A 21,197-nucleotide genomic window follows, 5' to 3' on the forward strand; every position below is an offset into this window, starting at 1 on the left:
GAGCTCAATTTGGGATCATTTTCTTTTTTGGCCTTTTCTGGCCTTTAGAAGGCGTTTTTAACGATTCTGAGCTCAATTTGGGATCATTTTCTTTTTTGGCGTTTTTGGCGATTCTGAGCTCAGTTTGGGATCATTTTCTTTTTTGGCGTTTTCTAGCCTTAAGAAGGCGTTTTTGACGATTCTGAGCTCAATTTGGGATCATTTTCTTTTTTGGCGTTTTCTGGCTTTTAGAAGGCGTTTTTGACGATTCTGTGCTCAATTTGGGATCATTTTCTTTTTTGGCGTTTTCTAGCCTTTAGAAGGCGTTTTTGACGATTCTGAGCTCAATTTGGGATCATTTTCTTTTTTGGCGTTTTCTAGCCTTTAGAAGGCGTTTTCGACGATTCTGAGCTCAATTTGGGATCATTTTCTTTTTTGGCGTTTTCTGGCCTTTAGAAGCCGTTTTTAACGATTCTGAGCTCAATTTGGGATCATTTTCATTTTTGGCGTTTTCTGGCTTTTAGAAGGCGTTTTTGACGATTCTGAGCTCAATTTGGGATCATTTTCTTTTTTGGCGTTTTTTGGCCTTTAGAAGGCGTTTTTGACGATTCTGAGCTCAATTTGGGATCATTTTCTTTTTTGGCCTTTGTAAGGCGTTTTTGGCGATTCTGAGCTCAATTTGGGATCATTTTCTTTTTTGGCCTTTTCCGACCTTTAGAAGCAGTTTTCGGCGATTCTGAGCTCAATTTGGGATCATTTTCTCTTTTTTCAGACACGTTTTTGCCGATTCTGAGCTCAATTTAGGATCATTTTCTTTTTTGGCCTTTTCTGGCCTTTAGAAGGCGTTTTTAACGATTCTGAGCTCAATTTGGGATCATTTTCTTTTTTGGCCTTTTCTGGCCTTTAGAAGGCGTTTTTGACGATTCTGAGCTCAATTTGGGATCATTTTCTTTTTTGGCGTTTTCTGGCCTTTAGAAGGCGTTTTTGACGATTCTGAGCTCAATTTGGGATCATTTTCTTTTTTGGCGTTTTCTGGCCTTTAGAAGGCGTTTTTGGCGATTCTGAGCTCAATTTGGGATCATTTTCTTTTTTGGCCTTTTCTGGCCTTTGGAAGGCGTTTTTGGCGATTCTGAGCCTAATTTGAGATCATTTTCTTTTTTGGCGTTTTCTGGCCTTCAGTAGGCGTTTTTGACGATTCTGAGCTCAATTTGGGATCATTTTCTTTTTTGGCGTTTTCTGGCCTTTAGAAGGCGTTTTTGGCGATTCTGAGCTCAATTTGGGATCATTTTCTTTTTTGGCCTTTAGAAGGCGTTTTTGACGATTATGAGCTCAATTTTGGATCATTTTCTTTTTTGGCGTTTTCTGGCCTTTAGAAGGCGTTTTTGACGATTCTGAGCTCAATTTGGGATCATTTTCTTTTTTGGCGTTTTCTAGCCTTAAGAAGGCGTTTTTGGCGATTCTGAGCTCAATTTGGGATCATTTTCTTTTTTGGCGTTTTCTGGCCTTTAGAAGGCGTTTTTGGCGATTCTGAGCTCAATTTGGGATCATTTTCTTTTTTGGCCTTTTCTGGCCTTCAGCAGGCGTTTTTGACGATTCTGAGCTCAATTTGGGATCATTTTCTTTTATGGCGTTTTCTAGCCTTTAGAAAACGTTTTTGACGATTCTGAGCTCAATTTGGGATCATTTTCTTTTATGGCGTTTTCTGGCCTTTAGAAGGCGTTTTTGGCGATTCTGAGCTCAATTTGGGATCATTTTCTTTTATGGCGTTTTCTGGCCTTTAGAAGGCGTTTTTGGCGATTCTGAGCTCAATTTGGGATCATTTTCTTTTTTGCGTTTTCTGGCCTTTAGAAGGCGTTTTTGGCGATTCTGAGCTCAATTTGGGATCATTTTCTTTTTTGGCCTTTAGAAGGCGTTTTTGACGATTATGAGCTCAATTTTGGATCATTTTCTTTTTTGGCCTTTTCTGGCCTTCAGAAGGCGTTTTTGACGATTCTGAGCTCAATTTGGGATCATTTTCTTTTTTGGCGTTTTCTAGCCTTTAGAAAACGTTTTTGACGATTCTGAGCTCAATTTGGGATCATTTTCTTTTTTGGCGTTTTCTGGCCTTTAGAAGGCGTTTTTGGCGATTCTGAGCTCAATTTGGGATCATTTTCTTTTTTGGCGTTTTCTGGCCTTTAGAAGGCGTTTTTGGCGATTCTGAGCTCAATTTGGGATCATATTCTTTTTTGGCGTTTTCTGGCCTTAAGAAGGCGTTTTTGGCGATTCTGAGCTCAATTTGGGATCATTTTCTTCTTGGCGTTTTCTGGCCTTTCGAAGGCGTTTTTGGCGATTCTGAGCTCAATTTGGGATCATTTTCTTTTTTGGCCTTTTCTGGCCTTCAGAAGGCGTTTTTGACGATTCTGAGCTCAATTTGGGATGATTTTCTTTTTTGGCGTTTTCTGGCCTTCAGAAGGCGTTTTTGGCGATTCTGAGCTCAATTTGGGATCATTTTCTTTTATGGCGTTTTCTGGCCTTTAGAAGGCGTCTTTGACGATTCTGAGCTCAATTTGGGATCATTTTCTTTTATGGCGTTTTCTGGCCTTTAGAAGGCGTTTTTGGCGATTCTGAGCTCAATTTGGGATCATTTTCTTTTTTGGCGTTTCCTGGCCTTTAGAAGGCGTTTTTGACGATTCTGAGCTCAATTTGGGATGATTTTCTTTTTTGGCGTTTTCTGGCCTTTAGAAGGCGTTTTTGGCGATTCTGAGCCCAATTTGGGATCATTTTCTTTTTTGGCGTTTTCTGGCCTTTAGAAGGCGTTTTTGACGATTCTGAGCTCAATTTGGGATCATTTTCTTTTTTGGCGTTTTCTGGCCTTTAGAAGGCGTTTTTGGCGATTCTGAGCTCAATTTGGGATCATTTTCTTTTTTGGCCTTTTCTGGCCTTCAGCAGGCGTTTTTGACGATTCTGAGCTCAATTTGGGATCATTTTCTTTTATGGCGTTTTCTGGCCTTTAGAAAACGTTTTTGACGATTCTGAGCTCAATTTGGGATCATTTTCTTTTATGGCGTTTTCTGGCCTTTAGAAGGCGTTTTTGGCGATTCTGAGCTCAATTTGGGATCATTTTCTTTTTTGGCCTTTTCTGGCCTTCAGCAGGCGTTTTTGACGATTCTGAGCTCAATTTGGGATCATTTTCTTTTTTGGCGTTTTCTAGCCTTTAGAAAACGTTTTTGACGATTCTGAGCTCAATTTGGGATCATTTTCTTTTTTGGCGTTTTCTGGCCTTTAGAAGGCGTTTTTGGCGATTCTGAGCTCAATTTGGGATCATTTTCTTTTTTGGCGTTTTCTGGCCTTTAGAAGGCGTTTTTGGCGATTCTGAGCTCAATTTGGGATCATTTTCTTTTTTGGCCTTTTCTGGCCTTCAGAAGGCGTTTTTGGCGATTCTGAGCTCAATTTTGGATCATTTTCTTTTTTGGCGTTTTCTAGCCTTAAGAAGGCGTTTTTGACGATTCTGAGCTCAATTTGGGATCATTTTCTTTTTTGGCGTTTTCTGGCCTTTAGAAGGCGTTTTTGGCGATTCTGAGCTCAATTTGGGATCATTTTCTTTTTTGGCCTTTTCTGGCCTTCAGCAGGCGTTTTTGACGATTCTGAGCTCAATTTGGGATCATTTTCTTTTTTGGCGTTTTCTAGCCTTTAGAAAACGTTTTTGACGATTCTGAGCTCAATTTGGGATCATTTTCTTTTATGGCGTTTTCTGGCCTTTAGAAGGCGTTTTTGGCGATTCTGAGCTCAATTTGGGATCATTTTCTTTTTTGGCGTTTTCTGGCCTTTAGAAGGCGTTTTTGGCGATTCTGAGCTCAATTTGGGATCATTTTCTTTTTTGGCGTTTTCTGGCCTTTAGAAGGCGTTTTTGGCGATTCTGAGCTCAATTTGGGATCATTTTCTTTTTTGGCGTTTTCTAGCCTTTAGAAGGCGTTTTTGACGATTCTGAGCTCAATTTGGGATCATTTTCTTTTTTGGCCTTTTCCGACCTTAAGAAGCAGTTTTCGGCGATTCTGAGCTCAATTTGGGATCATTTTCTTTTTTGGCCTTTAGAAGGCGTTTTTGCCGATTCTGAGCTCAATTTGGGATCATTCTCTTTTTTGGCGTTTTCTGGCCTTTAGAAGGCGTTTTTGGCGATTCTGAGCTCAATTTGGGATCATTTTCTTTTTTGGCGTTTTCTGGCCTTTAGAAGGCCTTTTTGACGATTCTGAGCTCAATTTGGGATCATTTTCTTTTTTGGCCTTTTCCGACCTTTAGAAGCAGTTTTCGGCGATTCTGAGCTCAATTTGGGATCATTTTCATTTTTGGTGTTTTCTGGCCTTTAGAAAGCGTTTTTAACGATTCTGAGTCTAATTTGGGATTATTTTCTTTTTTGACGTTTTCTGGCCTTTTAGGCGTTTTTGGCGATTCTGAGCTCAATTTGGGATCATATTTTATTTTGGACTTTTGTTTTATCTTTCGATGCGCTTCAGTGGTTTTCTTACAACTAAAACTATACAACGCCACAATAACATTACTCACGTAACAAAGCGTTTTGTTTTTGTTTGGGATCATTTTCTAGCCTTTAGAAGCACTTTTCGGCGATTTTGAGCTCAATTTGCATTATTTTGAAATTTCTAACATTTTTTTTATTTCTATTTTTTTGAAATTTCTAACATTATCGTTATTTCTGACTTTTCTACATTTATAACATATGAAATGTTTCGCAAATTCTAACCAAATTAGCTTCAACGTGTTTCCCTGTGTGCCCCCAATGTGCCTTTTTCGAATAGTGTTTACAATTGGTTTCGAAGCATTTCCTTGGAATTAATTACTTCATTCGAACAGCAATTAACTGTGTGAGCGTCGAACAAAATAAGAAAACCCTCCAGCGTGTCGCTGTTTTGTTGATTACCAATTATTCAGTAGCAAGCTGTGTGCTTTACGAGGGCGATAATTATTGCGCTAACAATGGCAAAAACAAAGAAACATGATATATTTCGCATTCGCATTTATTCTTAGAATGCCTCACAGCCAGCCCCCTACAATCGAAAAACTGTTTGGCAGGTGCGAATAATCACGATCAATTCGAGGCCGTGTTATATTTTTAACTTCAAAGAACATTGATTTTTCCCATCAGATTGTCGTGCTTCGAATCGCAGCAACCCGTGAGTCTAGCTTTCACAGAATGTGCCTCATTATAGAAAAAAAACTAAGACGAAGTCCTGCATCAAAAATAAATAGGATTAACTTAGAATCCATCAGCCACGAGTCGTATCTCTCTACTCGACTCGCAAAACTGGTAGCAAACTGCAGTTACGTTTAATTGAACTTCTTCCTTTAATGATACAGTTAATGGCTTTACATTCTTGATGCCGAGGGGTAATTCGGTCGAGTCAATTAGAAAGTTTTACGGTCTGAATGGTAAAAGCAACATAAAAACTGTTACGTTATCAACGCGAAAAGTGAAGCAAAAAAAAATACTCACCTCGGAATTCAACCCGCCCGAGCAGGTTGGATTTTGCCTTCGGCAGCTGGAACTTGTTGATTCGCACGGTGAGAGACATGTTTGGGCCTGAAGTTTTCTGGTCCCTGATTTACGATGTTTGCTCGTGTTTTGTTGCGACTCTGTGTTTCTACGTTCAATCGGCTGCTGTCATCGTTTGTTAGTACACACAAACTGACAGCTGCTGATGGTTCTGATAGTAGTTAAACAAATGTTTGGTTAGAGTTTTTTGCCGCTTCCCTGTCACTCGTATCCATGCTTCGAGAGTAAATATTTATCTACAGTAAAAGAATAGAATCAATAGATGAAGAAGGAAAACAAATCGTATCGCGAAATGTCACACCAGCTGGAAACTTCACTCGATTCACGGATGCACCGCAACCCATCACTTTCAAAGTGAACCCGGGGCCGGAAAAACCACTCACTGCTGTGACGCACTGCTGTTGACTATCCAAACAGCTGTCCACCCACCCGAAAATCACCGATAAACACTCCACCGGCACTCGACCGACCGACCGATAACACACCGCCGTAGCTTCGTGTGGCAATAATGGCGCTGTTTTTTTCACCACCGCCTACTGCCCCGTTTTCGATTACACATCATAGCAGCGCGATATTTTACGCCGATTTGCACTTTCACCCGATGCTCGCTCTGGTCGTGGTTTCCATAGCCTCCTGCGTGTTCTGCGTTTAATTATCCCTCGCAAGCGTTACGGTCGCCGTGGTGCAATGTGGTGGTAATGGCACACACTTAGGTTTTGGGGTTCTCCTGCTATTAGCGGTCTCTACGTTGGTCTAGAACAGGTAATGAGAGAGAGAAAGGAAAATGCTTGTAGTTAATTATTGTGATAATCTGGTGCGAATCAGCTATTATTATAAATCAATAAAGGACCAGAGAAGTATTTTTATATTAATTCAGTACACCCTAGGGATTATCGAAAAAATGCCCACGGACCATTATTTCATCTTTACGGACAGTCTCAGTTCCATTGAGGCTCTCCGATCGATGAAAGATGTTAAGCACTCTCCGTATTTCCTGGGGAAAATACGGGAACATCTTAGTGCTTATCCGAAAAATCTACTCAGATTACCTTAGCGTGGGTCCCTTCTCACTGCTCGATACCGGGCAATGAGAAAGCGGACTCTTTGGCTAAGGTGGCGCAACAAACGGTGATATTTATGAAAGACCAATTGCCTTTGATGAATTTTTCGCATTTGTACGTCAGAATACGATCATCAGTTGGCAAAATTCTTGGACCAAGGGGGAACTGGGAAGGTGGTTACATTCCATAATCCCCAAGGTATCGACGAACCCGTGGTTCATGGGGTTGGATGTAGGTCGGGATTTCATTTGCGTGATGTCCCGGCTTATGTCCAATCACTATAGATTTGACGCGCATCTCCGTCGTGTTGGGCGTTGTTTGGTCATGCCCTGTACACCGTGACGCCAGGTCTAGATTAATAGCTTCCCTGCAGGCCGAAGGTAGGCAGCCGGCTGTTCCTGTTCGTGATGTCTTGGCGAGCCGTGACCTATCCTACATGTCCCTTATATACGTTTTCCTGAAATCCATCCACACCCCAGCTTAGTCATATCCCCTTCCGCCTACATCCAACCAAACGACAAGAACACGTTAAGACCCCGTATCCGGAAACAGCAATCAGACCCGCACGATACTCTCAAGGCCCGATGGAAACAACCCAATATGCCAGTCCGTAATATCTTGGCCTAGCAGCGAAACAAATTTAATATGCTGCTTACCTATGGCAATGAAAACCATCAAACAGCAAACCTGTGCTTTTAATGCAAAATATTCTAGCTTTAAGTTAGATTTAGTTTCAGCTCGTAGTCGGCAGCGAGGATAAAAAATTTGCTTTTAGTTATTAAGATACTTTAGAAAGTAAGCTACCAGATATAATTGGCGCCGTTAAACATTGAATTGTATTTGTGCCGTGTCAAATAAGCTATAGATGAAGAAAAAAACAAGTATTTTTATTCACATAAAGAGTGCAGCACTTCAACATCGTCACGGCATAAGACTTCCGCTTTTAAACCATAACCGAGCTGTGTGCGAATGATGTGACCATAAAAGCAGCACTGCACATAGAAGTAACGAACGCAAACTCATGAAACTTTTACCACCTCTTTACATTTATATGGCTCCTGTCTGTTAATTGCAAACTTGCCTAATGTCTCTATTATAGACGTCTTCGTCTCGCTGTCAGTGCCCTTCTCTATTAGACAACACAATGCTTTGCGCTTCCATGACAACTGAGGAGGCAGCTATGCAACCTAATGCCTGCATCGAATGTTAGTCTTTTTTCTTCCCCCCGCAGGGAAAAAGCTACAGGAAAACCGTTTGTTTAATGAGGGTATTGATGACTTAGTTGTTGCGAGCTGACGGGGGGAAAACGTTAAGTGTTTATTTCTTAATTATCTCCATATCCCAAATAGCGGGGGGTCGTCGCCTATTGATATTACGTGATTATTTTCTCCCATCCTGGGGTTTTTTCATCTGACAATGGAGCAGCGACTTTAGGCCGGTAATAAATAAACGATCTTTTAGCCGGAGATTAGTGGAGATAAATGGCAACTGGCAACAAGTCAAAATACGATAAGCTCGTCCCACCAGAGAGAGAGAGAGGGGAAACTCAATTTGGTTTGCAATCTGTCGGGCAAGTTACTTCGGTTATTAATGGTACCAAATGCCAAAAGTTATACCTGAAAGTATAAAATAATCTACAAAAATTAAGTCCGGACTTGATTGATAAGAGCAGATGGCGGTAATTTATTTCGCCGCATCTTCCGCTTTTCTTTGATACTGTCAAACACTTCCATCCAGTTTGCCATGGAAAGTAACCTTAACAGACAAGACAAATCGTGCCTGCTGCTCTCAGTTTATTTCTGTTGCTAGTTTGTGGAATTGACACAAAGGCACACGCCTGCTGGGTATTGCTTTAAGAGCTTGACTAATGGTTTGCAATTTTTAGGCTGGAATTTGAAAATAACCATGCGTCCTCTCCTTATTTCAAACGATGGAGGTGCCTTGTTTCCCACAACATCAAGTTGAAAAATACAATCAAAAAAATTTTCTTAGTTGAAGCACACTCGAATACAATGACGCGAATTGTAATTGAAGTACAAATTGCTAAATCACGCTGATCGATAAACACGTCGTCGTAGGGCTCTGAAGCTCCAAGCACCCATTTGATGGTGCGAAAATTAAACAAAAGTAATCGAACGAAGTCATAAAACCTGTGGTACTCTTATCTTTCCACCAACCAATTACGCCCCCTCATCTGGGTCCTAGCTTTTCTTCTTTGCTCGCTAAACCAAACAAAAAAAACGCCACTCATCCCCCATCATCATCTCGATACGATCTCTCGAAATGATGGAAAATATCGAATTCTATCCACTACGCACGGCGCGGCTCAGCAGGCTCCACGCGGATTAGGATGGTAGCCTACTGGGATGCACGTGTTCTTTTATTCTACCAGAACGAGAAATGAAATGTTTCTCGCATCTTAGCTTTCACCTTCAAGGTGAACAGGGCGCCGCCTTCTCAGCAGGTGTGTGTACTGTACGATGTGCCCTCTCGAGAATACCCTCGTGAGGAGTTTCGCTGCGGGTGAAGAAACCACAGATGGAGATTCGATCGATTGTTGTTAAAGCGGAAACAATATCGTGAGCTATGAAATTAATTTTTCAGCAGCACCGCAGTGTGCCATGATTTACGAACCATAACTGACAGATCAGTCAATAACAATAACAGCGGCGTTGCTTGCTAGCTGATGGAATGGACGGTATTTTCACAAAGCTTTCCACCATTCGGTGGGTTGATGGCATTTGCCCGAAACATTCCTGGCCCAGACCAAACGTAAAATATTTTCTTTTGCGGTCCAGGACGACGACGACGACGACGGCATTCTTGGTGTGCACCAAGTAGAAGCGGAAAAATATTTCCGTTTCCCAATGTCTTCTGGCTTTGATGGAGGGCAACCGTATTAAGGGGTAACAATGTAGTTTTTCACTGGTATGGAAGAGTGCATTTTGCGCACACTGGCTGGACAACGCCTGCGTTTTACTGTTCATGGTCGGAAAATCAAATTGCAAATCTGTAAAAGCAAGCTGATTATTTTTCTTTAAAGTTGTACGGCCTCCAGCTGATCTACTAGGAAAGAAAGCTTCGGCTCCGGCTTTTTTTTTGCTACAACCATCGCATTAAAGCGTAACCTAATAACATAACATGGCCTCGAATTTATTTCGATTATTTATACCTGCCCATTAAAACAGTCATTCTTCGACTGCGGGGGGCTGTGAGGCATTCTAAGAATAAGCGAAAGCGAATAATATCATGTTTCTTTGTTTTTGTCATACTAGCGCAATAATTATCGCCATCGTAAAGCTCGCAACTGGCTGCTAAATAATTGGTAATCACGAAGAGGCCACACGCTAGAGGGATTCCTTATGTTGTTTGACGCTTACAGTTGACTGCTGTTGTTGGAATGAAGTAATTCATTCGAAGGAAAAAAACTCTTGAAACACTTCAGAAATTCAAAATATTTAGGATAAAAAAAATCAATCTTAATAAGTCAGAATTCTCAATGGCACACACCATATCGCTACTTGAACGAACAGTAACTCAGAATCACTGGTTAAAAGAACATGTTCGTTTTATTTTAGATTTAATTTTAGCTCGTAGTCGGCAGCGAGAATAAAAGGTTTTTCTTAATTCATATGATGATTTAAAATTAAGATACTAGATATACTGGCGCCGTTAAACATTATTGTGCCGTTGTTGTGCAAACAAAAAAAAAACCAGAACTTTAAAAGCTAGAAATTAAAGAGTGAAAAGGTAAGGACATTTAAAATATCACAATAAATTGTTTTTATCTTAAAATTTAAAAATTTAAATCAATAGTTAAAAAATTTAATTCAAAAATCGCAACTCGAAAATCAAAAATTAGAACCAGAAAAACTATACAAAAATTGAAAGTCAAGTCTAAAATTGAAAATATAAAAAAAAACATGAATATAAGTAGTACATAATTTTCAAATAACAGAAAAATGGAAATAAGATAGACAAATCTACGAATATATCAAGAATACTTAAAACAATTAAAAATTTAAACAGGTCAACAAACAGCAAAACAAGAGTATAAAAGGCAAAAAAAAAAAAATCAAAAATCAAATAATGGCTGAGAAAGGGGAACAATGTTTTAAAAACAAAACATGATTGTAACTCGTAAATAAATCAGGTAAAGGTTATCAAACAACAGAATAGGCCATAAACAGTAGCTGGAAAAGTAAACCAGTCAATAAAAATACTTATTATTTAAATCTTCAAAAATTTATTACAGCTAAACAAAGTCGACAAAACATAAATCAATTTCGAAAAACTGAATTTGAAACTACAACAATAAATCAATCAGACCAAATTGAGAACTGTAAAATATTGTAAAACTAATTGAACAGCATACAAAGTCAGAAAAAAGGCGAAAGAGTGAAAAATATAAAATTAGGGAAAAAAAATATCAGAACACGTACAAACAAAATTGGAATAAAAATTCAAATTTTCATTTTCTGCTTATTGTCTTGATGTTTTTAATTTTGTTCTTCTGCTTTCATTTAACTGTATTTATATTCTCAAGTTCATCAATATTTTTGCTACTCTGGTTTTCTGTGTCTTCAGCCAATTTTGCCAACCTGTGCTGCTCCATTGTTTCTATTATTTACTTTTTGATTTGGTGTTTTCTCTTTTAATATTTATTTTGTTTTCTGGGTTTTCATCCTCCCATTCATTTGTGCATTTTTTTTTCAAACTATTATTATCTTTTATCTTTTTGTTGATCGTAGTATTTTTTTTGCCAATTTTTATTGAAAAAAAAAACTTTCTTTTCTTCTGATTATTCGTTATCCTGGTTTTCTGTAGTTCTATTGTACTATCTCTCAGTTTCATTTTATTATTTTAATGTGTGATGTGTTTCTGTTGCTGACTTTTTTGCTTCTTTCCTCTGTTCCAATTTTCTGTTATTCTGATTTTTTCATTCTTTTTTAGTGTTCACTCCTATTTTTTTATTGGTTTTTCTATCTATTGTTAGGTTTTTCTTCTGTCTGGTTTTTTGTTTTTGGGTTTTTTGGTTTTCTGTTTTCAGTATTTGATTTTTTTCTTCCTCATATTTGTTTCCTTCGTTCTTTTGAGTTATTGCTTTCCTGTTTTTTTGTTTTTTCTTCTTCTTATTTGTATGATTTTCCGTTCAATTATTGAACGTTTTTTTGTTATTTTTTACAGTTTTTCTTCGCTTCTTATTTTTGTTTCTGTTCTTCGCATTCATATTCATCTAAAATTGTGGTTTCCTTACTTTTTTTCTTCTTATTATTAATTTCTTGTTTCCTTTTGCAGTGTTTTTCCGTTGTTCTGTATAAGTGTTTCTAGTTCTTTTGTTTGTTTGTTTGCATTTTTCTCTTTTCTGTTTTTGCTATTCTGTACTTTTCGATTTTTGTTTTATAATTTAGTATTCTCTTATATTTTCTATTTATTTCTCTTTTATTGTTTACCTGTTCTTTTGTTTTTGTTCGTTGGGTTTCTGGTTTTCTCAATATAGACGCAAATATTAGCAAAAAACCTTTTCATTTTCTAATTTCCCTGTTTTTTCGTTTTTCCAATGTTCTTGTCGTCTCTCCTATTTATCTGTTTTTCTATTTTTGATTTTTTTTATTTTTCGATTTTTCTTGCTTTTTTTCTTTTTCTTATTCATTCAATCTGGTTATCTGTTTTAAATCCTTTTTCTTTGTTATTAAACGGCTTATTTTTTTATTTTTCTACAGTTATGTTTCTTATTACTTTTGGTGTTGTGTTTCTAATTTTTTCTCAAATTGATGGTTGCCTGATTTTTTTTCTTCTAATTATTTATTTCTGGTTTTTTTAGCTGCTGTATTTTGTCACTGTGTATTTGTGTTCTTATTTGTTCTGTTTTTTTTTGTATCTGCAAAATATCTGTTGTTTATGCATTTTTCTTTTCTTTTGGCGTTTTGTTTGTTCACTCTTCACTTTTTGTGTTATAATTCAATTTTTGTAGTTTCCTGTTTACAATTCTCGTTCTTTACTTGTTGGTCTTTCTGGATTTTTCATAATAAAAAGAGTTTTTGTTTTTACGTTTTCCAATTTCCCTACTTTTTTCGTTTTTCCAATGTTCTGTACGTCTCCCCTGTTTATCTGTTTTTTCTGGTTATCCTTTTTCTTTTGTTCTAATTTGTTATGTTAATTTTGCCTTTTCTTCTTTTGCTAGTTTTCGGCTTCTTTCCTGTGTTTTTATTTTCTATTGCTCTGATTTCTGTTACTGCGTGTTTTATTTCGTTCTCTTCTTTTCTATTTCATTTTGATATTTTGTTTTTATTTTTCTGTTGTTCGTGCTGTTTTTTTTTGTTTCTTTTTCATTCTATCTGGTTTTCTATTTTAATTTTTTTTCGTTATTGAACGGCTTTTCCTTCATTTTTTTCTACAGTTATTTTAATCCTTTTGTTCTTAATTTTATAATTTTCTTTTTACTGAAATTATGGTTGTCTTTTTTTTTTAATTATTTATTTTTGGTTTTTTTGCTGTATTTTTTCGTTGCACTGTATTTGTGTTTTTCTCTTTTCTTTCAATCTATTTGCTAATTATTCGCTTGTTTGTTTTATAGTCCAGTTTTTATAGTTTCCTGTTTACTATTCGTTGGCTTTCTAGTTTTCTGTTTTTTTTTTATTATTTGCCTGTTGTTATGTTCTTCAGTTTTTTCTTGTTAGTTTTTCTGGTTTTCTTATTCTGGAAAGGTTGTTTTGTTTTATTTTCTTTTTCCATTTTTCTTATTTTTCGCTTCTCTTATGTTTTGTTCTTCTATCCTGTTTATTTGGTTTTTCTTTTGGTTATCTATTTTCTTTTTTTCTGATTGTTTACGTGATTTTTTTTATCGTTTTCTTTTCTGCTTTTTTCCTTCCATTTCTACTTCCAGGTATTCTGATTTTCTGTAACTATGTGTTTATTTTCTCTTTTATATTCTTTTTTGATTTATTTTTCAATCTAGTTTTCTATTTTTATGTTACCCTTATTTTTATTCTCGCCTATTTTTCGTCGGTCTAGTTCTGCCACTGTTGTTGTGCCAATCACCGACGCCCGGGCCTTCGGTTTTTGTATATTTCTGTTCTTCTCTACATCTTTTTTACTTTTATTATGCTATTCATGAGCTTATAATTTTTTCTTTAGATGATTGAATGATTTCTTCTTCATTTCTTGCCTTTTCGCTCTTCTATTGCACTGTTTTTCGTTATTTCAGTTTTTTATTATTTTTCTTTCATGGGTTATCTGAGTTTATATGTTTCTTTCGGTTTTTCTGATCTTGATTCTTTTCCATCGGTGATATTAAACCAATTTGTTAACTGTTTTCCCTGTACCTGCTTTTAGATTTTTGTTTTTCTATTTCCTGTTCTCTGTCTTTCTACCTCTTCGTTCGTTTTTTTTTGTTGAGTTTGTCTTTTCTTCTCCTATTTCCTGTTGTTCTGATTCTCAGATATTGTTTTATTCTTTCGAACTTGTTTTCTCTAATTTCTGTTCAATATTTTTTCTAAGGCGTGTTCTGTTTTGCTGTTTTTGGTTTCTTCTGTCTTTGTCTGGTCTGCTGTTTTAATGATACTGTTTTACGTATGACTTCTACTATCTTTTTATAACTTCGTGAGATTTTTATTTGATAAGTTTAATATTTTTCTATGTTTATGTAAACTTTGTTCTGTGATTCATGTCCATTGTTTCTTTTTTGTTTTTCTATTTTCCTTGTGATGATCGGTTTTTATGTTTTGCTGTTTTTTCTATTTGACGTTTTTGCATTCATCGGATTGTTTTCGCTTTTGTTTCTCTTTTTGTGTATCTTTATTATGTTTTTAAACCATTTCTTCCACTTTGTTTTACTATTGCATGTTTTTTATTTGTTATATTTCGCGGAAATGCGCTGAAAGTTTTATAATAATGTCTAATTTCTTTTTAAATCCTCAAATAATGCCCTAAATATATCATCAAAAATGTTCCAAAAATTGCTCAAATATGTCCCAAAAGTTGGCTTAAATGTTCGAAAGTATTTCAAAAATGTTCAAAATATTGATACTCTGCAATATTGTCAAATAATTTAAATACAAAAATGTTGCCAAAATTTGTCATTTTTAAAGCAGTTTTTTCGATATAATTATTCTTTTGCATTACTGTTTTCTATTGATACGATGTTTTGTTCCTATAAATACAAAACAGTAATATAAACATTTTACTTTTGCTTTTCTTTTTGCTTTTCTTTTTTTTTCTTTTGGTTTTCTGCTTTTTCTTTGCCTTTTTGTTTTTGCATTCTCGTTTCGGTGTAATTTTTTCTTCCATTTTTCTTCCATTTTTATGTGTTTTCATTTTTAAAATTGCCTTTCGCTTTTATGCTTTTATATTCTTTTTTTTTTTTGTTTGCTCTGTTTTCGTATTTCTGTTCACTTTGTCCTGTTTTTTTGTGCGCTTTCCTTTTTATTGTTGTCGGTTTTAGGATATGATACAGTTTTTTGAAGTTTTCAGTTTATTCTTCTGCTGCTCATTTCTGTTTGTTTTTGCTTCTCTTGTCTTTATTTTTCCCTATTTTTTTTTCGTTTTTCGAGGCTTCCTTGTCTTAATAATCTGATTTACTGATTTGTTTTTTTTTTCTGTCGTTAATTTTTTACTTGTCGCTTGTGTTTCTATTTTATGTTGTCCTGGCTAGCTTTGTGATTCCTTTTGTTTATTTGCGTTCTTATATTTTCTCGTTCTATATATTTTAACTGTTGTTTTTGTGTTCTGTTTCTAATCCTTATAATTGATTCGGTCTTTTGTCTATATGATTGTACGGTTTTATATATGTATTCTTCTTCTGTTTTATTTTACTGTCCTTCTAAGTGCCACTGTTTCTCTGCTTTTTATTTGTTTTCTTCCTGTTTTTATTTACGTCTTTTTCAGTAATGTTTTTGTTATTTTACTCTTTTTTTGATCATATCCTTTTCTGTTTTTTTTTCTGGTAATCGGCTTTTGAATTTGCATTTTTCTTATGGATTTCTTTCATGATTCTTTGTTACCTCTTGTTTTCTTTTATTGAACATATATGGCAAATAAATCATGTAAATATCAACACTCACATTTAAATATTTCATATCTCGATGATTTCTTGACGGATTTCCGGTTACCAAACCGGTTTTGCTCAAAAAAAGTTTTACCCCCACAATTTTTTTTTTTTCAATAAAACAAATTCATCCTTTAAATCATAATTGCACAAAAGCTTTTTAGCTTCAGTCCTGAAACTATTTGTAAGATTAAGTATTGTAAGAACTTTTTCTATGTTTCAAAAGGATCAATGCAAACTCTTACCACGCACTAGTCTGGTGGTAGAATGACGCTCAAATCAAATAAAAAGGTCGAGTGGTAATGATTAAAAGTTAATTGATAGAAATGGGACTTAAAGTTGAGTTGACACTCAACAAACCAAAAGATTATAGCTCAAACTTGGTCACGGTCGCCATGAAGAACATGTTGGTCAATGACTTCACTACTCCTCGCCTTACGGTCTAGCGATAAATATTATAGGGGATTAGCAAAATGGTTATGGTAACATAGGAACGTGAGTAGGGTATTGTCTTGTGAAATAACTACTCTCATCTAGATAACAGCTATCAGCCTGAAAGTGGCTAGCGAGGGAAAATTCTGCGTGGGTGTGAACCCTGGTACCCAATATCTAATTCGTACGAGTAAACATGCCGATTAGCTATTTTCCGCCTACATTTATATTCAAAATACCCAAACATTTCGGCGAACGAAAATCCCCCAGCGTACGCGTATTTATAATTAAAATAATTTCGCCACATAGCCAAGCTTTACCGCACTGGATGAAGTTGGGACGGTCAAAATCTCACGGGAAACCGAGAGAGGACCAAAGTAGGTTTTGGAAGGGTCGTACCGCCTATAATTAGCGTTAATCACGGAACAAAAGCACGAACCACGAGGACGCACACCACCAGAGACGGAGGAGGGGGAGTAAGGAAAAAGGGACCATCCCCTTGACATGCATGGACCCGAGCGAACACATACTGTAAACTCATGCAAATCCATCCGAACCGAACTGAACTGGTTTTGTGACGTGCTCCCGGCCAGGATTTTACATAATTCATGTTGCACGATTCGCACGAACGAACGCTGTGTAGTTTTAACGCTGCTCCAGTTGATAGAAACCTTTTTACTCAACTTTCAGAGAGAAAAAAAAAACCACGCTTCCCATATCATAAAATGCCCTATTTACTTTGTTTTAAAATCCCATAAATTCCTCTCCCCACTCAATGTCATAAATTTCCACAGCGCAAACCGTTAGCTCTCAGCAGCAATGTTCAGTTGATTACCCATTCATCTTTCATCGATACAGGATAAAGTGTTTTTTTTTCTCTGTGTGCTTCCTATCGAACGAACGAGAAATGCGTCCGATCTGCTAGATCTGCATTCTATTCTGGATTTTGCATATTTTAATCAATCAGATGGTCAATTTCAGCACCCACACCACAATATACACATTCCGAGCCTAGCAGGCGTCGGATGCAATTTCAGTGAAACGTCACGTACGGTGCTTCACGATATGTGCAAAACCTAGCAATCCGAGAGCCGTACGAGTTTCCGCCCAGTCATCAGAGGGTGCCCTGCTTTTGAATGGCGAGTCGAGTGTCACCTGAAGGTTGAATGTTTTAGTAGGCCGAGAACTACTGAGCTGCCAGCAGCCGGCAGTTTAAAATGCAAAACACAACCCGTTGGGGAAAAGACCACCCTAAGGTCCAGCAAAGTACGGGCACATGTCCATACAGCATCCGGACAAGGCAAAAGGCAAAATTACGTTTTCATTCAGGTTTGATAGCGAAACCACTCTACTGGATAATCGCCCCTTCTATCGGAGCAAGAATGGCCACAAAAACGTGATGAAGATAGGGTTAATCAACGAATTCACTGAGAAACTGTTGCGAGGTTTTTAAATTAAACCGATAAAACCATCCGAAGGCAGCTCTATCTTGACATGCGACATCCAGGCAGACAGCAGCAGCAGCAGTTTATGTGCGCACTTTATGCTATCTCAGATGAGCACAACCAGGAAGCTGGATGCTGTTCCCGAAGGCAATGACATTCTTCTGCCACTGCTCGGATGTTTCTGCGTGACAACTGATGTGTTGATGGAGTTGATGAAAAGTATTTATTCAAACATTTATTCCATCGCAATTCAGTCGGGGAAGTCAAATGCTTGGAGATGCTTTTCTCATTCCAGTGGTGAACTTGAACTTGAAACAGTGCGAAATTAAAGTCTTTTATAAAGTTTTCCCCGTTGTTTCGAAGTTTAAAATTGAAGTCAGATAAACGAAAAGTAAGCTCAGAGCTTCTTATTCGGAGATTTCGTTCCCCAGCTGCAAATTATTTTGCAAATATAACCTAAAAAAAGAAAGGCTTATAGGATTATTTATTCCACGCGCCAACTTTGTTTACCTACAGCAGATGAGCAAACACAGTCTGGCAGCAGCCCTTCGAAAGCTGCTTTGTTCGCTGTCATATTTGCTGCGAAAAATAATCGATACAATTTTTTCGTTCACCTACATCCTGCTCTTGCTGTTGAATCAAAAATTATCACAACATTGTTGATATCTTTCCAACATTTATAAAACTTTTTCTACATTTTTAAAGTTTTGAAAGAATTAGAACTATTGTGTTCTCAAAAGCACAAACGAAATATTGACAAAAAATTTTAAAAAAAAGTCACATTTGCAACTAAAGAAGAGGAAAATTAAGTTAAATTATGAGGAAAGAAGTAAATAAACATTAAAAAAAAATAAAAGAAACATGAAATGAGAATAGGAAAATTGATATGATCGAAAATCGTTAAATAAATTTGAATATCGTAGTAAAAATACATTTTGAATTAAGTGGAAATTATAGCAAAACTCGAAACAAATTTCGAAGTACGAGAAATGAAAATAAACCTGGAAAAGGGAATCTTTAACTGGAGTTTGATAACCGAAAGTCGAGTGAAAATTTTTATCAAGTCTGGAAAAGAAAAAGAAAAATCGTAGATTCGAAATGCATTAGCAAAAAAGGTACAAAACACAGACAAGAAAATGTCAGAAGAAGTTGAGAAATTCATAGCGGTATTCTTGATTAACGAAATATTTCAAAAAGTTACAATTCGATAGGAAAGAAAACAAAAATATTTCTGAAAATCGCAAAAAAAATCAATGGAACAATGAAAAAGTTAAAAAATCAATACTCACGAAAAGTAGTCAAACAAAATCAATCAAAATAAAATGGTAAAAAAATTAAAACGAAGTCAGAAAGGACATAGAAGCAGTATAGTCTTGTAAAAATACATGTATGTACCATTTGAAACATTTTCGAGACGTTTTCAGGATGTTTTTGAGATATTTTTAGTACATTTCATGGATTTTTCACCAATTATGATAAATGTTTTTTTTTTGTGATATATTCAAGACTTTTTTTGCCAGCTTGGACAAACTTGAATTAAACATTTCCCATCTTAGGTAAAATTAATCAATTCTGAGAGATATTCAAAACGTCTATGACATTTTTGTGATATTCATGAATCATTTTCGGGTCACTTTTCAATCATTTTTGTAACATTGTTGAGTCCTTTCTGAGACATTTTCTAAAGCATTTATGCATAGCTGATATATTTAAGATTTTTTTTACATTCTTGAGACATTTTTAGGAATATATAGTTTTAGAACATTCCGAAAACAATCCTGGCGAATTTTTGAAACAGTTTTGGGACATTTTATTGATTTTCTAAGCATTTTTCCAACGTTCTCAAAAATATTTTAGTGCCATCTTTAGAGTTATCTCGAGAACATTACAGATAAATTTTCGAACGTTTCTGAACATTTTTTTGAACAAAATGTCAATACATAAAAAATAATTAAATATTAAAGCTAAATAAATTTAAAATGAAGAAAAAGTTGTTTTAAAAACGAAAAAACGAACGAAAAATATAAAAAAAAAACATTGGGAGAGAAGGCTGCAAAAATGTACTCAAAATACACAAACAGATGAAAAGAAGTAAGAACAATTAGAAAATGTCAATCAAAAAATCGGAAAGAGAAAGAAGAAACGTAGATTGAAATCATAGATTGCAGAATAAAAAACAGAAAAACGAGAAAAAGAACAACTAAAGATAGTCATACAGAATAAGCCACTCAGGAGAAAAAACACTTATAAAACAGTAGAAACATTAAGACAAAATACCAGATAAAACCAGACATGGGCATAAGAAATAAAAAGAAAATATTATACAGAACAATACTAATTCAAAGCTAAAGAACCAGAAATTGAAACAAAAAAACAAATTTTTTTTTCAAAAGTATATAAAAATAGAGGGAAACAGAGAAGACAGGAAGATTGAAAACCAAAAAAAAAAACAACGATTGGCGAAACATTGTTGCTTGACTAACATTCTGAAAAAAAAAATTAAAGCCCGAACATAAAAAATGTATGAAAATACAGAGTAATAGAAAGATAAGAATAAATGAAAAAATCAATGATTCAAAAGCAGAGAAATATGAAATCAATGAAATAGAAGCGAATTTGCAAAAAAAAATATATCAAAAAACTGAACAAAACTCAAAACACCAAGATAAAGCCAACAAAATACAAACGAAGAATGACAGAAAACAGCAATTGAGATGCGAAAAACCAGCTAATGAAATAGCAGACTATCAGTAACATAAAAATTTAAAATCCAAACTCAAATAAATAAAAATTTATAAAAAAGAAAAATATTAAACTGGATAGACGGAAAACAGAAAAATTGAAAAACGTTCTAGAAGAAAAAAATATTCGTCATCTGAGGAAAAAAAAACTTAAATAGATAAACAGTATGTATAATAGTAAGGTAAAGAAGTAAAAAGAGTGAGGTAATAGAACACAAAAGGAAAGAGCTTAACAAAAAAGGCAGAAAAATCTTTGAAGAGAAGAATGAAATATTCATTAAACAAAAGTAACATAAAAACAGAAAACAAGATTGAACAAAATAGAGATAGAAAACAAAAAATAAAAAACAAAAGGAAACTAATAAAAAAAAATCAAGACAAAATTTAAAATTTATAAGAAAAAAAAACACACAGTACGTGAAATTCAAAGCAACATCAAATGAAATAAAGAAAAAAAGGTTAGATAATTTCCGACGTTCTTAAAAATATTTTAGTGCCATCTTTAGAGTTATCTCAAGAACATTACAGATAAATTTCTGAACGTTTCTGAACATTTTTTGAACAAAATATCAATACAAAATAAATATAAATATTAAAGCTAAATAAATTCGAAATAAAGAAAAAGTTGTTTTAAAACATAAAAAAACAAACGAAAAATATAAAAAAAACATTGGAGAGAAGGCTGCAAAAATGTACTCAAAATACACAAACAAATGAAAAGAAGTAAGAACATATAGAAAATGTCAAACAAAAAATCGGAAGAAGAACGAATAAACGTAGATTGAAACCATAGATTGCAGAATAAAAAAACAGAAAAACGAGAAAAAGAACAACTAAAGATAGTCATACAGAATAAGCCACTTATTGAAAAAGGAGAAAAAAACACATATAAAACAGTAGAAACATTAAGACAAAATACCAGATAACACCAGACAAAGGCATAAGAAA

The 21,197-nt window shown here is 35.3% G+C and overlaps 1 protein-coding gene across 11 annotated transcripts in view; it reads right to left on the reverse strand.

Moving 5' to 3' along the window:
• The window catches only part of LOC129733964 (otoferlin-like), a 183,766-nt gene that overhangs the window by 95,322 nt on the left and 67,247 nt on the right, over nt 1–21,197 (reverse strand). For 5 of the 11 annotated variants that reach the window (XM_055666704.1, XM_055666650.1, XM_055666747.1 and 2 more), the window contains exon 2: nt 5,465–5,760. In XM_055666704.1, coding sequence (XP_055522679.1) covers nt 5,465–5,543 — 79 coding nt within the window. In that variant the 5' untranslated portion in view covers nt 5,544–5,760. Of the gene's footprint in view, nt 1–5,464; nt 5,761–5,825; nt 6,278–21,197 lie in introns of all 11 variants that reach the window. The other 6 variants (XM_055666453.1, XM_055666398.1, XM_055695654.1 and 3 more) reach the window with 3 other exon arrangements.

Source organism: Wyeomyia smithii, chromosome 1 (assembly GCF_029784165.1).
Source record: "Wyeomyia smithii strain HCP4-BCI-WySm-NY-G18 chromosome 1, ASM2978416v1, whole genome shotgun sequence".
Lineage (NCBI taxonomy): Eukaryota > Metazoa > Arthropoda > Insecta > Diptera > Culicidae > Wyeomyia > Wyeomyia smithii.